This window comes from Bos indicus x Bos taurus, chromosome 8 (assembly GCF_003369695.1).
Source record: "Bos indicus x Bos taurus breed Angus x Brahman F1 hybrid chromosome 8, Bos_hybrid_MaternalHap_v2.0, whole genome shotgun sequence".
NCBI lineage: Eukaryota > Metazoa > Chordata > Mammalia > Artiodactyla > Bovidae > Bos > Bos indicus x Bos taurus.
The window spans coordinates 38,115,640-38,133,252 of record NC_040083.1 but is presented as its reverse complement, the minus strand read 5'-3'; the positions used below and the strand labels follow the sequence as shown (position 1 = coordinate 38,133,252).

At 39.5% G+C, this 17,613-nt stretch overlaps 1 protein-coding gene across 1 annotated transcript in view; it reads left to right on the top strand.

Moving 5' to 3' along the window:
• UHRF2 (ubiquitin like with PHD and ring finger domains 2) overlaps positions 1 to 6,286 on the top strand; it is a 72,894-nt gene extending 66,608 nt beyond the window's left edge. The window contains exons 15-16 of the mRNA XM_027549314.1: positions 4,170 to 4,268; positions 5,267 to 6,286. Coding sequence (XP_027405115.1) covers positions 4,170 to 4,268; positions 5,267 to 5,413 — 246 coding nt within the window. The 3' untranslated portion in view covers positions 5,414 to 6,286. The remainder of the gene's footprint in view (positions 1 to 4,169; positions 4,269 to 5,266) is intronic.
• Positions 6,287 to 17,613: the final 11,327 nt, after the last annotated feature.

Sequence of the window (17,613 nt, the reverse complement as noted above, 5' to 3'; positions counted from 1 at the left end):
ATCTAAACCTCATCAGGAAAGTTTTGTTCCAAGTTACCTAATAGAATAAGTCTTAAGCAGTTCAGCACAATTTTCAGTGCTCGTATGTTTAGCCTAGGAGTAAAATAAAAACCAGCATTTAAGTATTTCCTGTGTTTTTTATTTTTTTGTTTTCTTTGATAATCATAACATTTTAAAGTGAAAAGGAATTTCAAGTTTAACTGATATCTGGGTTTTGTGTTAAGCTGTGTTTGCAATGAATTTTTATTATCAAATCCCAAAAGGTAAAGGTTCCAAATGTAAATTGTCCATTCATTCTTGGCTCACTGTTTTTGTCTCTCAGTTTACTTATAAATTTGATTCTTCAGTTTTCTTAGATATTAGACCTTTGTCAGGTATAGTGCATTACTCTTCTGTTTTCTTTCCTGTGTATGTGATGTGCAGCTGTTGGGGGTGAACTCTAGTAACCTCTCTTGAAATTCCATTTGATCACCTTTTAGTAGTTTTTTCCTTCCCATGTTTTCTTCATTTTCTGAGGGCATTGGCCAGAACTTCTGTGTGTTTGAAATGGGGTTAATGCATATCTTATATGCACCTTTTATGTGGATTTAGAGGAAACCCTCATAGTTTTTGTGTTGCTTTTAGTCATCATTATGGAAAAATCTTCCTGATACGCTTTTTAGACTAAGGAATGAATCAGTTCAGTTCAGTTGCTCAGTCATGTCTGACTTTTTGCGACCCCATGAACTGCAGCATGCCAGGCCTCCTTGTCCATCACCAACCCCCAGAGCCTACCCAAACTCATGTCCATTGAGTCGGTGATGCCATCAACCATCTCATCCTTTGTTGTCCCCTTCTCCTCCTGCCCTCAGTCTTTCCCAGCATCAGGGTCTTTTCAAATGAGTCAGCTCTTTGCATCAGATGGCCAAAGTATTGGAGTTTCAGCTTCAACATCAGTCCTTCCAATGAACACCCAGGACTGATCTCCTTTAGGATGGACTGGTTGGATCTCCTTGCAGTCCAAGGGACTCTCAAGAGTCTTCTCCAACACCACAGATCAAAAGCATCAATTCTTCCGTGCTCAGCTTTCTTCACAGTCCAACTCTCACATCCATACATGACCACTGGAAAAACCATAGCCTTGACTAGACGGAACTTTGTTGATAAAGTAATGTCTCTGCTTGTGAATATGCTTCTAGGTTGATCATAACTTTCCTTCCAAGGAGTAAGCGTCTTTTAATTTCATGGCTGCAGTCTCCATCTGCAGTGATTTTGGAGCCCCCAAAAATAAAAGTCTGACACTGTTTCCACTGTTTCCCCATCTATTTCCCATCAAGTGATGGGACTGGATGCCACGATCTTAGTTTTCTGAATGTTGAGCTTTAAGCCAACTTTTTCACTCTCCTCTTTCACTTTCATCAAGAGGCTCTTTAGTTCTTCACTTTCTGCCATAAGGGTGGTGTCATCTGCATATCTGAGGTTATTGATATTTCTCCCGGAAGTCTTAATTCCAGCTTGTGCTTCTTCCAGCCCAGCGTTTCTCATGATGTACTCTACATATGAGTTAAGTAAGCAGGGTGACAATATACAGCCTTGATGTACTCCTTTTCCTATTTGGAACCAGTCTGTTCCATGTCCAGTTCTAACTGTTGCTTCCTCACCTGCATATAGGTTTCTCAAGAGGCAGGTCAGGTGGTCTGGTATTCCCATCTCTTTCAGGATTTTCCACAGTTTATTGTGATCCACACAGTCAAAGGCTTTGGCATAGTCAATAAAGCAGAAATAGATGTTTTTCCGGAACTCTCTTGCTTTTTCAATGATCCAGCGGATGTTGGCAATTTGATCTCTGGTTCCTCTGCCTTTTCTAAAACCAGCTTGAATATCTGGAAGTTCACTGTTTGGAGTGAAGGAGATTTATGAAATACCCTTTGGACTGATATTGGAGAGTTTTTTTCTTTGTTTGTTTTGTCTATAAATATAATATTTTGGGTTGTCCTTGGGTAGAATGAGACTTACATGTTTGGAGAACCAGAGAAAAGTGAGTTAACTCTGTGAGAAGTGTTAACTTGCTTTTTAGCCTAGAGTCTCAGGCATAGAGCGTCTTGACTCTGGTATGTAAGAGTCATTTTCACTTAGAGCAAGTAAGAAACAACAAGCAGTTGTTGATTATGGTCTAATTTTCTGGTTGGAGAGGATACAGCTGGGTTAGTTGGTAACTCAGGTGAGTCCTAGCTGTGAGTGGGCAGAAGACAGAGTAGCAGATACAGGTGAAGGATAATGACATCTGGTGCACATGAAAGTTCTCTTTTGCACATTTGTTGTCTGGGTGGAACTTATGTATTAGACTTCAATATGAGGCTTTTAATATATCCTGTTTATCAATTAAAAAAATCAAAGTCATCAAATCCTGCAAGACTTGATAGATATGTGCAAATCAAGTATACTTTTCAATCTCTTCTTTCAGTGTAACTTTTATATGAAAGTCAGCACTTGACAGTTCTCAAACAAACAATAAAACCCTGCCCTCTAGTGGCAGGATCTTACATACCTAGGTCAGGTGACTGTAACCTTGCTGCTAGTGGTTACCCTGCATAGGCTTCATGCCCATTTTCTTCAGATAAACCAAGAACAAAAAATCAGATTTTAGCCAGCTGTGACTTTTAAATAAGTACATATATTACATATGTATGTTTATATCCAAACACCTTCCCAAGGCCTTACCTGATCTGGCATCCCTACCAACCTCTGCATTCCCCTCTTGCCACTCTTCCCCCTCAAACTGCTTCAGCCACAGTGACATTTGTGCTATTTAAACACACTGAACCTGTTCCTATTCCTGGACCTTTATGCTGTCTCTCTGACTGGCATTCTCCTCTCTTTATCTTCATGTAGCTCATTCCTTCATATCCTGTAAGTCTCTACAAAGTACTACACTCCCCAAAGTACTAGGGAAGTACTACACTTCCTGGCTATATTTTCTAAAATAGACCCTCCTTACTGTTGCTTTAATTTGCTTTGTTTCCTCAGTTATGAATATCTGAAATTGAATTTTTAAAAATTTGCTCTCCTAAAGGAATATAAAGTTCTCTGAGAACAGAGACTTGGCCTTTTTGTTACTCTCTGTAGATGAGTACTTAGCACATTGTAGGAACTCAAAATGTTGATGCTACATATGTTTATATTGCACTGTGAAGGTACTGGGGAAATAAAGTCGTTTGACAGAGAGACGGACTTAGTATTAAAGTTTTCTCCACATCTCCCCGGAACTGGTATATTCTTCTAGTGTGTTGGATAATACTTTAAAAGTTAGTATCAAGATATAAATATGAAATGTAATCCTTCTTTGTTTGGGTTTTTTTTACCTGAAATTCTTGTAGATTCTACTTTTTCTATTAACAGAAAGAACAAATATAAAATACACTCCCCCACTACCCAAAAATAACTGAGTAGAGGATTATCCTGGTGACTATTCAAAAAACTACTTTTCCTTCTAGGTTAAACAGCTTGGATAAAATAGAACACAATAATGGCTTTTGAAGATTAAAGAGTACTCATTTGATCATGTTTGCTTTAGAAAGCTTGACCTTCTATAATTTAATCCCAGTTTGAGTAAATGTTAGCAATAGGAAAATAGGGGATTTTTGGACTGGGGCAAAATATCACAGAAAATTATCCTAGGAATATAAATACATTGATTCTTTGGGGTTTTTTATACTAGAGTATTATTGCCAAGTGGTTTCATCTTTTTCAGCATAAAAAATAAGTATTGAAGTTTTATAAGAGAAAAGGGTGAATAGATATATTAGAATATATATAGATATATTTAGAATAACATGGAGCTTTTTGAAAATCTTTATGTAATGACCTTGAGACAAGTTGTTCATGATTTTTTTCAAGTGAAAAATAGTAATCTCTGAAATATGTTTTCTTTTTAAAGTCATATCTTGACTTTGCAAACTTTGTGACTGAATCCTAAGATTTAAAAACTAATATGTTTATCTTATGGATGAGATTTCTGCAGTTTCCTATTACACATTTGCTTGTAGTTACAACCACTACTTGATTTTTTTTTCTTGATAGAAAGCGTATATACTAAACGCGATTGACACTTTTCCCCCCAATTATTTAGAATTCTGTTAGTATATTATGAAATGCTAACCTTTTTTTCTTTTGCTTGGGTACCATTTTAGAATTTTCTGAAAAAATTGGAACAATCTTTTATGTGTGTATGCTGCCAGGAGCTAGTTTACCAGCCTGTGACAACAGATTGCCTGCACAATGTCTGTAAAGTAAGTAGAATTCCTTTCTCATTTTCCCTTATTAGGCAAGGAGGCACACTAACCTCCAAACCTGTTTTTAGCTCATGAAAAAGCAGTTTTTTTTCATGAAGCAGAATAGATAAGGAACCTTGCAGGATAGGAAGCATTTAATTTCATCTTGGTGGTGAATGCATATTTTAATTCTACAACAGTTCAAATCTATATAGTCTCCACATTCTACCATATTTGAAATTATTGAAGATGAATTGAAATGGAAAAGAAAGTTAGGTGTTGCTGGTGTTTTCTATTAAAACTTATGTATGTCTCATATGTTATAGTGCAAACTGAAATAAGTCTGTGTACTTAACAGAATCTAGAACAAATTCTGTCTGGCAGCATACCCAGAGGAGTTGTGTATTGTCTTATCAGTGTGGTATAAAAGGAATTTGAATTTCAGTCAAACCAAGGTTGGAATCTTGTTCTACTGCTTGGTGGTTATATGTCCTGACCTAACTTCTGAGGTTTAGTTTCTTTTGTAAAATGGAAACAGACTTTCCACATAAGTGTTTTTATCTGACCTTGAGTCAGTTAAATAGTATCTTTTTGGAAAACACATTATATAAAATAGATAATGTAGTTTTAAGGAGGGAATTCCTGAGTTTTTTTTTTTTTTTCTTTAGTGCCCCATCAGGAAAGATAAGGATTAAAATCCAATCTGGGTGAGGCTAGTAGGAACCATGCAGAATTCTAACACTCAATTCACTGAATGAGGAAATTTATATAAAAATTGTCATTTGCCTGAAGTCTCACAGTGTGTGTTAGAGGTGAAACTGAAGCCTTGTTTGTAAGTTCATTTTCTACTGCAGGTTCAGGCTTTGACAGTTTCATCTTTTATGTTTCTCTTGTTGCCAAACAGTAAGTTTCTAGTTCAATTCAAAAGCCTAAATTGTTGAGTATTTTCTATGTGCTTTACCCTCAGATGAAATCAGGTGTGTTTACTTTTCATTTTGCTTTTGGTTTTGCCTTAGGATTGTTTGCAGCGCTCCTTTAAGGCTCAAGTGTTCTCCTGTCCTGCTTGCCGGCATGATCTTGGCCAGAATTACATCATGATTCCCAATGCGGTTCTGCAGACTCTACTTGATCTTTTCTTCCCTGGCTACAGCAAAGGACGATGATCTGTCTACTACTGTGTTGCTCCCCATGGCTTTTTGGACAATAAGGAATCTAAAATGGTTGGGGGTGGTTGGGAGGGTGGAAGCAATGGTGGACCATATCTCACGTTCTGAAGCAGCTAATCCTCTTTCCTACATAGCCATCATCTTGTGTGTGTAGTGAGAGGCCCATTTCTCAACTGTCTTTTAAATATCAAAAGGTAGTTCTTGTCAGTTAACAACTAGTTTTAAGGAGTAAGAAGTCAAAGCCTCAGCTCTAGTTGATATCCAAGTTATGATTTATTTTGCAACTACCTCAGGACAGAAAAGATTTATGGGGATTTTTTAAATCATTGAGAAATTAGTTAAATGAAATTTTAGCTACACACTGCCTCCCAAATATTAGTTGTGCCTGGTTCATGTAATTTGATTTTAGAAAAGGAAGTGACACTTGAGATTGTTGGAATGAACGCAGCTTCTGTAGTGTGCATAATACATTTTTAATGTCTTCTTCCATTTCAGTGTGTGTTTTGCAAGAACAGGTTCATTTTTTAGCCCATTTTGTGAGCTCCATTGTGCTTTTTTCTGGTGTTTTATGCAAGTTGACTACTAATGAGAACAATATGAATGCATCGTTGCTGCATTAGTGTAATGTGGTGTGGTTTTGCACTTAAAAGAGGTATTCAGATGATCTAGTTGTAAATTTCATGAAAAGCCTCTTCTGTACTAGTCAAACTGCTTTTAGTGAGTCTCACCAGTGGTTTTACATCTGCAGAGCATTGAGGACTGGGCTGACTTTTTGAGAGGATTGAAATTGCTTCATATTGTGATCCTAAATTTTATATTCACTATATTCCCTAAAGTATACCTTAATAAATATTTTATGATCAGAAAAAAGCTCATCTTGCTTCACTTTTTTACATTTGTATGGCTTATATTTGTAGGTATATTTAAGGATCAGTCACTTCCAGAGTATTTCAGTGTGTGTTTTTACTGAAACAGACATTATGCACAATTTTTTACTCTTAATTTTTGGTATGAAATCTTAAGTACTAAAGGATAGATTTCACCCTGAATTTGATTTTTTTTTTTTTTTTTAACTAAATGGGGGAAATTTTCAAATTAAGAACCTAGTGACTATTTTATCTATAACAACTCAGTCTTATGTTCAATTTTAGCATAATCAGTGATACTTGTTTCACAGACATGAGAATATTCTAAAACAGTTCTAGTTTCTGAAACTAAATTTTCACAAAAGTTTTAATATTATTGAGTCAGTTTTCCTGCCCTTGAATACAGAGTCAGAAATATATAGTCAGAAATATAGTCTAAAACAGTTCTAGTTTCTGAAACTAAATTTTCACAAAAGTTTTAATATTATTGAGTCATTTTTCCTGCCCTTGAATACAGAGTCAGAAATATAGCTATATTTATTGAATATTTGCTTTGCATTTGTTCATTTTCATGTGTACTCACTTAACCCTACTGACAGTCCTAATAGGCAGAACTTCTTATCCCCTTCTTATGGATGAATATCAAAGTCACAGAAAGGTTAAGAAACTGGCCAAAGTTCACTGGACAGGGGAGTGACAGAGCTGTGCTATACACAGGCCGTCTGAGTCTACACCTGGCAATCTACTTTGGGCTACATAGGCTTACGCTTGAATATAAGCCAGACTGGTTTCAGAACTTTTCCTGCATTCAGTTAAGCTCAAACACAGTGATTGGAGCTACTGTCAGCGAGGGCTAGTTTTAAACATTGGAATTGTTTTTATTTTGAATAAATTAGGTTGAAAATGAATCATTAAATTGCATCATCTGGTGTTGGCCATATTGATGCATGAAGAGTGGGGAATACCTTCCAGTTTCAACTACTTGAACTGGTTCTACTACTTTTATTAGGAAAACAAAAGATTCCCACATTTATGGTATCTATTTATTTAACTTTGCTATAAAATGATAGACTGTGAATAAAAAAACTGATTACAGTTTAACATGTTCAGAAGTGTCAAGAATGTCTCAAAGCTAAACAATTTTATGTTGCTCAAGCTTTTTTTGAAGACTTCAAGGTTTTTTAACATAAAGCATAGGAAGTTTAAAAAATTTAATGGTAATTATATCCTCAAATCTAGTAAATATTTGTTCAAATTTCTCTTGTCTCAAATATCATAAATGGATATTTAAGTTTGTTTGAATCAGGACCCAAATAGACTTTAAATTGTTATTACTTGCTATCTTCGTATCTTTAATTTGTGTATATCTCCTGAATCTTTTTTTTTTCTTTGCCTTTTATAATTTGCATTTTGAAATGTCAAAAGCCTTTCAAACAGAATAGATTTTGCCAGTTGTAACCATGTGGTACAGTTTAACCTATTTTCTTCTAAATTGGTAGTTAGAATTCAAGAGTGACCAGATTTAGACTTAAAAGTGTGGCTGGGTAGGCAGCAAGACTTCTTCATAAGTGTTGTAGTTGTCCATCAGGAAGGTGGGACATAATATTTGATTGTCTCTTAGGCATAAGTTTGAAAGATGAGATTTTTACTGGATTCTGTTACATTTAGTAAGTTATCAGATCAGATCAGATCAGTCTCTAAGTTGTGTCCAACTCTTTGTGACCCCATGAATCGCAGCATGCCAGGCCTCCCTGTCCATCACCAACTCCCAGAGTTCACTCAGACTCACGTCCATCGAGTCAGTGATGCCATCCAGCCATTCATCCTCTGTCGTCCCCTTCTCCTCTTGCCCCCAATCCCTCCCAGCATCAGAGTCTTTTCAATGAGTCAACTCTTCGCATGAGGTGGCCAAAGTACTGGAGTTTCAGCTTCAGCATCAATGAATGATGATGAATCAGCTTCATTCTTCCAATGAATATTCAGGGCTGATTTCCTTTAGGATGTACTGTTTGGATCTCCTTGATGTCCAAGGGACTCTCAAGAGTCTTCTCCAATACCATAGTTCAAAAGCATCAATTCTTCGGTGCTCGGCTTTCTTTATAGTCCAACTCTCACATCCATACATGACTACTGGAAAAAACCATAGCATTGACTAGACATACCTTTGTTGATAAAGTAATGTCTCTGCTTTTGAATATGCTTCTAGGTTGGTCATAACTTTCCTTCCAAGGAGTAAGCATCTTTAGTTTCATTGCTGCAATCACCATCTGCAGTGATTTTGGAGCCCAAAACATAAAGTCTGTCACTGTTTCCATTGTTTCCCTGTCTATTTGCCATGAAGTGATGGGACCAGAGGCCATGATCTTAGTTTTCTGAATGTTGAGTTTTAAGCCAACTTTTTTCACTCTCCTCTTTGACTTTCATCAGGAGGCTCATTAGTCCTTCGCTTTCTGCCGTAAGAATGGTGTCATCTGTATATCTGAGGTTGTTGATATTTCTCCTGGCAATCTTGACTCCAGCTTGTGCTTCCTCTAGCCAAGCGTTTCTCATGATGTACTCTACATATAAGTTAAAATAAGCAGGTTGATAATATATAGCCTTGGCGTACTTCTTTCAGGATTTGGAACCAGTCTGTTGTTCCATGTCCAGTTCTAACTGCTGCTTCCTGACCTGCATACACATGAGGCTAATGGAAGCTTCCTGATGGGAGAGACTGACTGAGGGGGAAACTGGGTCTTGTTCTGATGGGTGAGGCCATGCTCAGTTAATCTTTAATCCAATCTGTTGATGGTCTGGGCTGTGTTCACTCCCTGTTACTTGACCTGAGGCCACAGTATGGTGGAGGTAATGAAGATTACCTCCTTCAAACGGTCCCATGCTCTCACTGCTGCACGCAGTGCCCCCAAACCTGCAGGCCACCACTGACCCACACCTCAGCCAGAGACTTCTGGACACTCATGGGCTAGTCTCCTGTGGGGTCACTGCTCCTTTCTCCTGGGTCCTGGTGCACACAAGGTTTTGTTTGTGCCCTCCAAGAGTCTCTTTCCCAGTCTTGTTTAAGTTCTGGCTGCTCTATGGTGGGGTTAATGACGACCTCCTTCAAGAGGGCTTATGCCATACCCACCAAGAAGCCTTTCAAAAACAGGTTTAACAATAAAGGAACTCTTGAGAGGAAGCTCACATTTGTTAAGCATTTATGTGTCAGACATTATGACTGATACTGAAACTTTGCAGCAACCCAACAAAGAAGACATTTCTCTTTTATTACAAAGAAACTGGCTCAGGAAATGGAAGGAAAGTAACATCTGTGCTATGTTCTATGCCTATTGGGGTTTGTTTTTGAAGATTTTTTGATGTGGAGCATTTTTAAGGTCTTTTTTGAATTTGTTAACAATACTGTTTCTGTTTTTTTTTTAATGTTTTGGTTTTTTGGCCCTGAGGTATATGGTATCTTAGTTCCCCAACCAGGGATTGCACTTGTACCCCCTGCATTGGAAGGCAAACTCTTAACTACTGGACTGCCATGGAAGTTCCTGTTTGTTTTTAAAGTATGAAAAAGTATAAAAGTAGTATATACACAAGCTAACTAGTATTGATCATTTTAGGATCATTCTTAAGATTTTAAATAAAATACTATAAACAAAGACATACTTTAATCAATCACCTTGCCCATTCCCCTCCCTAAGAAATTATGAGTTCAGTGTTGCCTTTTCTGTTTATTTTTATACTTAGGTATTCATAAACAAAATATAGTCATTCAGATGTTGAAATCTTGACACTTATTTCATTGGACTTTATGCTTTGGGATAGTCTTCTCTTAATAGATAAACTTAGTATCTCTATGTTTATTATCCTGGCATGTATATTCCTGTCATTGCAGTTGTTGTTATGGAGGATACAGGAACGAATCTTCTCTTTCCTCCTTGTTCTTACATTTAAAGCAGATTTTATCTTCCCCCGACCCCCCAACACACACACCCATGACCAAAAGGTAACGTTTCTATCATTCTGTGATCATCCTTAATCTTTCAATATACCTACACATGAGAGCATATTGATACTGATATTTATAAAATGGTCAATTAGCTCAGTTTTTTCCTGAATAAAACAAGTATATTTTTATTTCCCTTCAAATTATCTTTTCTGACCTATTTTCCATGTTAATGTTTAATATTTGTTATAACTTATTTTTAAAACTCGTTATTTTAAACATGACTTACTGATTTACTTGATAAGTTTTGTCTATTTACTCACTGTTTCTTGTTGAATACTTCAAGATGTTTTTGTACCAGACTTTTCAGTGAGTCTATGAACAGTAAGTTTTCTCTTTGTGGGCTGAAAGTGTCTTTTTTCCACACTGATTTTAGAAAGCTAAATTGTCTGGGTTTAGAATTGTAGGTTCCCAGTTATCTTTCTGTCGCATCCTGTAGGTATTCCATTGTGTTCTGACATCTTTTATTGCTGAAAAAAGTTGGATGTCATTTTGATTATTTCTTTCAAGGATGTACATTTTTCTGTCTAATAACTTCTGAGTTTCACTAAAATCTATCTAGGTGTGGATTAATTTCTATTTGCTTTACTTGGGATTCACTGTATTCCTTTAAATTGAAAATGCATTTCTGGAATTTTTAATTTTTCCTTTAAAAATAATTGCTCCTCCCATTTTTTTATCTCCTTCTCAGCCTCCTAGAAGTTTGCAGCAGTCTACCCTCCATACCTTAATATCTCTTACATCTGTCTCTTTACCCACTCTGTGCTACAGTCTGGTAATTTCCTTAGATCTTCCAATTCACTGAATTTTCTGAGTCTAGTCCACTGTTTAACTGAACCAGTTGTTAATTTTGTTGAATGGGACTCTCTCACAATGCAGCTAGTATAAATTTGACTTCTGTGTTCACATGCAGCAAAGATTCTTGTTGGTGACTTTGTTTCCACCCATGGCCTGGGAGGGAAAGCTTGCTTTCCTGCTGTGACCCTGAACTAGAGATACCAAGTTTTCAGTCCTCCTACTGGGACAGAACTTTCCCCATTCTAAGCATACCCCATCTCTACTTCTTACTATCCATTATACCTGCAGCCTCAATTCCTAACATCTCTCTGCCCTGGCATCTTTGGAACGCCAGTTCCTAAGACACATCCAGTCCAGCCACCTCCATTGGCCTTGCAGTGTCAGGTCCTTTGGGTTCCCTCTTCATTTCTGCCACCTGGAGTTTTCCTCTTCTTCCTTGAACCTTTTTTTTTTTTTTAAACGGCGGGGAGAGAAGGTTTTCACTGGCATATCCATGTCTTTGGAGCAGGGATAGCAGCTATTCCCATGTGTGTTCATTCTGTGTCCAAAAAGAATTGAGCACCATTGGTAGTGTTCATTCCAACTCCTATTCATACACACCCTGTGAGGCGAGTAGCATCATCTCCACTTTACTGGAGATGAGAGTTATTCATCCTTAGTCACTAAAGGTAGTCAGGAGCAGACTTAGAATTGAAACTCATTGCTGTGTTACTTAACCACTACTTTATCTGCTTCACTGTATCGACTATTAACTCCAGTATTTTTATATCCTTTTGCTCTTCGAAAACCAGGTTTGGACACTAAAGAGAACCTGTGTGTAACCTGACTGAATTTCATCTGAAAATGTCTAAATGGTTGTTGCATGGCACTTGTTTCTTTTTAGAGACTCTTCTCATTTTCATATAAAAACCTTGGACTTCATTCCTAAATGCAACTAGTTTCTGGGAAATAATGAAGTTGTGTAAGGATGGTACTGAGGCTGTAAGTTGTGTAAGGATGGTCTTTCAGCCTCTTGTCTCCAAACTGCCTATTGCTCCTCAGGAGAATTAGACCCCAGTCTGACAGCACTTCTGTGAATGGCAGGCACTGTCCCAGGCTAAAGGCAGTCTTTCTGACAAAATACAGAAATAGTGCTGACTCTCCCCCGCTCCCCCGCCCCACAACATGGCTAGCACCACACACTATACTCACTCCTTTGCTATTTGCGAGTTTATTTAACAGCCTACCCAACTGTCTCCTTCCATGGAAAGTATTTTCTTCATTGTCTTTTGGAATGCATTTGAAGCCACTTCTCTTAACCAATAAAAACATCTAGTTCTTCTATTTTAGGGAACTTTAATATTCTTATGTAGTTCACGTTAGATAAAATGTCTTGAATGCAAGCAAGTTATCTTTTTCCACTCTTTATGCCAGACTTTTAAGAAAGAATCTGTTTGTATCTAATTCTGCTTTGGCTGCTTCCTACTGCAGTGAGTAGCAATTTTGGATCAAGTTCCCAGTGGCAGCACTGTTGGGGGAAATTCTGCATTTTTGGGGAATGACTGACATCACTCCTGGTGCTGTTGGATTCCACCCTGTTTTCTGGGAATTTATGACTGTGGCTCTGACTTAAAACACTTAAATCTTCTGAATCTCACCAAGGTTTTCGTTTTGTTTTTTCAAATGCTCCTCAGACGTGGTTTTGTAGGAAATTGCAGTTGTCATACTCCCAACTATATAAAAGCTTTTTTACTGGTGAGGTTAAAGTACAATGCAATAAGTGGATCAAAAGCACACTAAAACTCTCTTGCATTGGTTCTGAAAATCCTAGACCTCTATAAGAGATCCAGACCCACAGAGAGCCATGGAGGTCCATTAAAAAAAAATAATTTGTAGTTGATTTTTCAGCCTTCCATTATTCATTGATTCCCTTGAATTCAGAAGAAGTTGCAGGCACTCTCCAACCTGCATTTTAGAACTTAATTTGTAAAAGAATGATGGCCATAGCCTGTAGCTTAATGTAAGTAGAAAATGAAATCTCTTGATGAATTTTATAAATATTTCCTGTAGGAACAATGATACAGAGGAAAGAGGTAGATTTCCAGGCTAGCCTTCAAAGGCCTCTTAAACCATAGTTAAGCAGCACTGCTTTTACAGAAAAGGTATCTTAGTAACTCTTCCTGGTTCCAGGCACCAGAGACTGCCCCCTCCCCCAGATTGACCATGTGTTCCAAAACTTTGAGACAGGTCATCTGAGAACAGGGATTGTATCTTCTTTAATATCAGGGACTTAGTCCCCATTCCCAGGGAGTTATACATGAGAGGTGGGGAAGAGACCTGGAAAAACCTCCAGAAGAACAATGTGTACAAAGGCTCTGAAGTTAGTTGGCCAGGTAAAGCCACAGCCGGGAGGCCCTTCTGAATGGGGAGGACTAGGAGATCAAGTAGTGAATGAAGCAAGTGAATTACACCTGAACAGAACGAAGAGGCAGCAGTAGGAGAGCATCACTCACCCACACAGGTGCAACAGGGGCCCTGTCTACTGCGGCCACAACCAGCCCCTTGGGAAGCCCCTGGGAAGTTTCCACTAGCTCTGGCCTCAGGGCTTTGCCACTCTCTGGACTCTCAGTTTTCAATTTCACAGATATTCTAACCCTAAGATAGTCACTCCTCTGTTGCTCACTTCCTTACCTCTGTCCTCAGGTTTGGCTCTTACTTGCTTTCCTCAGTTCAGAAATCTTGCTGCCTAGTTGGCTTCTAAGAAAGACTTCTTGCCCTTCCTCTTCTCTCAGGGCCCTCCCTCCCACACACATTTCCCTCCTGATGATGGGGTCCTCCCTCTACCCTTTTTATCGAAGGGCCTCCCCACTCTACTGCATCTGGGCCCTCCTTCCCAGCTCTTTCTCACCCAGGGAAAGCAGACCCTCGGTCTTTTCTGCCACCTCCATGTGCTGCCTGCCCTTCATTACTGTGCCTCTCCTCGTCTGCTTCCTGCCAGCCTGCCTCCCTCCCAAGTTTGGGCCTCCTCCTGCCTTCACCCCTCCCTTTTGTGAGACTGCTCTCAAGTCAGCTTTTTCACTGTCCCCCTGCCCATTCTCTCGATTTCTTCTCCTCTCCCTAATTTGAGGGAGTTCTTCCCGCCTGCCTCCTTGGGCCTTGTGCTCATGCTCTCGACTCCCTTCTCACCCTGGAGCACTTTTACCCCCCTCCCCCACCCCGTCATCTGACCTTTCTTTCCTGTCAGTCAGTCACCTGTCTTGTCACTGAGCTAATGATGATCTTTCCTCTTCCGCATCTAAATCCTTCCTGTCCCCACCATAGGCCCTTACCACCTCCTCCCCCATTTCCTTCTATTTCTAACCTGCATCTTTCCCCCATTTTCATTTCTCTCTCCTCACTTCCCCAGTTACAAATCCTTCCCTCCCTTCCTGACCTAAGGACCAAGCCCAACCCCTCACCCCCATACATTTTCTCCTTTTCCCTCCATCCTGAGCCAGGGCCCCATTTTTTCCTTTCTGGACCCCATTTTCGTCCCCTGTGATCTTGACTGTAGGCTCAAATCCCTCCTCCCCGTTCTTGATTTCAGAAATACTCCAACACCTTTCTTCAACCCCAGCCTTTATTCCTCATCTTCTTTCTTCCTACCCTATTTCCCAGGGATTCTTTAAACCCTTTACATATGAGACTGAAAATAGCCAAATGCTTAAAGATGGAAAATACATATACTAACATCTTCAAACATGCTTCTCCCTCTTCCTGATCCCTCTTCCCCACATCTAGTCATGGCTGGTTTCATTTTGTTCAGATTTTAGGCTGAATGTCACCTTGTAAGAGAATCCTTCCTTCCCTGCCATCCAATATAAAGGAGTCCCAAACCCCTAGCCACGCACCATACTGGTTTTTGTTTTCTAAAGAATATTTAATCCTGTGAAATCTTTGTGTTTGTCCATCTAGAATTGATGCCCCATGAAAGAGGCCTTAACTATCTTGTTCATCTTGTATCCATAGGTCACTGAAATGCTGTGTGTGTGTCCGTGCTTGATCCTGTCCAATTCTCTGTGACCCTATGGACTGTAGAGGCTGGAAGGGGACTGTAGCCCACCAGGTTCCTCTGTCTGGATTTCCCAGACAAGAATACTGGAATGGGTTGCCAGGGGATCTTCCAGATCCAGGGATCGAACCTGTATCTCCTGCATTGCAGATAGATTCTTGATTGCTGAGCCACCAGGGAAGCCATTTAGAATGGTACCTGGTACATAATGAGTCAGTCTGCTGAATAAGTTAGTGATTTCTGAGTGCCAGACACTATGTCAAGTGCTCACTTTGTCTTGTTTAATCTTTCCAACAAGGCTGAGGTAAGTATTTTTATTATTGCTATTTTATACCTTAAATAACTGAAATGAAGAAAAGATAAGTGAATTTGTCTGTTTTCTCAAAACAGTTGGCTTATCTGAGAATTGAATTCAATCTGTATGAAGTCACAACTCATGTTCCTTCTACTTTTCTGATGGTCCAGAGGAAAGGGGCTGTTAGGAAAGGAAAGGAAGGTGGATCTGAATGCAAGGTAGGTCAAATTGGAGTTGGGCTCCTGAGCTGGGTCAAGGAGTATAGGGTGTAGAGTATAGGACACCAGACCCTAAGTTTAGAATGAGGATATGAGAGCTAACATTGAAGAGCACTTTCTTTGTGCCAGACACTTCCAAACAGTATATTCTCTCCCACCTATGAGTGGTAGGTAATAATAGCATTTCACAGACTAGGAGTCTGAAGTTTGGAGAGATGCAGGGGAGCCGGGATATGAATGACCCCAGGCAGTCTGACTACAGGGCAGGTACTCTGGTTGCTGTCCTGTGCTGTTTACGAAAGGCGTGTGCTCCGTGTTGGACACCAACTCCTGCTTCCTGGATTCTTGTCTCTGGACATTCTGCAGAATGACCTAACTGACGTCACACTCCTGCCTCCAGCCTACCTCTTACTGCTCTCCGTAGAAGAGGTGATGGATGATGACACTCCACTAGCACTGGGGAAACCCCACTTTTTTTTTTTTTGAACCCCACTTTTTATCACCCCCCACTTTACCTGGGATCAGCATGGGGCAGCGATTGTGGATGAGTGTATCTGCTCTACAGACTCAAGCTTTTCTCCAGTGGGGTGTCCCCAGACTTAGATTGGTAAAGCACTGGGGTAAGAAATGGAGAAGCAAGTCCTTCCAGCTAACGATCTAAAACCACAGCTGTTTGTTGAACACATACTGTGTGGAAAGCCCTAGCTCGGCACTGGGAATCCAGTGATGAATAAGATATGATTCCCGCTCTCAGAGAATTTAGTGAGGCAGATAAAAACCAAGTAAACAGAATAATCATTAACTGTGCAGAAGGTAGGACAACAGACTGAGTGCCAAACTAGAAAATAACAGAGCCCATTTCACAGAGATGTGTGGAAGACCTGAAGAGTTGCTGAAACATGAAGAACAGGAGCCAGCAAAGGAAGATGGCGGGACAAGTGTTCCAGGTGGAGGACGTCACACAAGCAGAAACGCAGGTGAACACAGGAGCAGTGAAGACAAACAGTTTACTTCAACCTCTGAATCACCTGCTTTTGCCCCGAACATACTCCAGGGAATACGGACTGAGAAGGATACAGATCTTTATCATTTAATTATTACGTAAGAAAGGAACCATGGATCCCATCACTTCTCTACTGCTTTGGCCAAAATGAAGAGTTCTACAGACCTTTTAAGTGTGAGATTAAGTAGACCACTTGCAGAGCATTCAGTAGAGTGCTCAGACCTTTTGTCCAGATCACTGTCATAACAGGTCAAATAACAGTTGTTTGAGTAATAAGGAACCAAGTAGTCAGAATTAAAGCAGATACTCAGGAACAATTGGAGAACAACATCCAAAGAATTTGCTATTTCCATAGGAAAGTTATTTGTGACAGGCATGCTAGTTGCCTACCTGAAACTCCTTCTTTTCTTCAGTTAACAAACTTCTGATTTTCTTAGGGGTAGTAACATGCCCAGGTGAAAGACCTGGGCATATCCCCTTGAAGCTCAGAGTGGTGACTTGAACCAAGCCTGGCCAGTAAAAGTGCAGAAGTTATTGGGTGGAACCTCTGGAAAAACATTCCAGAAGAAGCCAACTTGGATAGACTCTGTCTTTCGTTTCTCTTCCTTTTCCCTACCTAGAACTGGGTATCTGATGCCTGGGTACACAGCAGCCATCCTAGGACCATGAGGATGAAGACTATATGCAAAGGAGGCAGAATAGAAAGACTGAAGACTAGCTCTTGACTTACTACCTCTGGACTTACTGTTACATGAGAAAAAATAAATTATTTGATTAAACTGCTGTGTTTGCTTTTCAGGTATATGCAGCCAAACACAATTTTAACAGGGCTAAAGTGGCAATCACTGCTAAGACATACAAATGGGTTCTTTAGCCAAAGACACAACTGATAATGCAACAGTTCTACTGGGCTGGATCATCTCATTACCCTGCAAATCCCTCTGAGCGTAGGGTTATGAGGGAGTTAATGCTGAAAATTGGATCAAAAAGGCATTC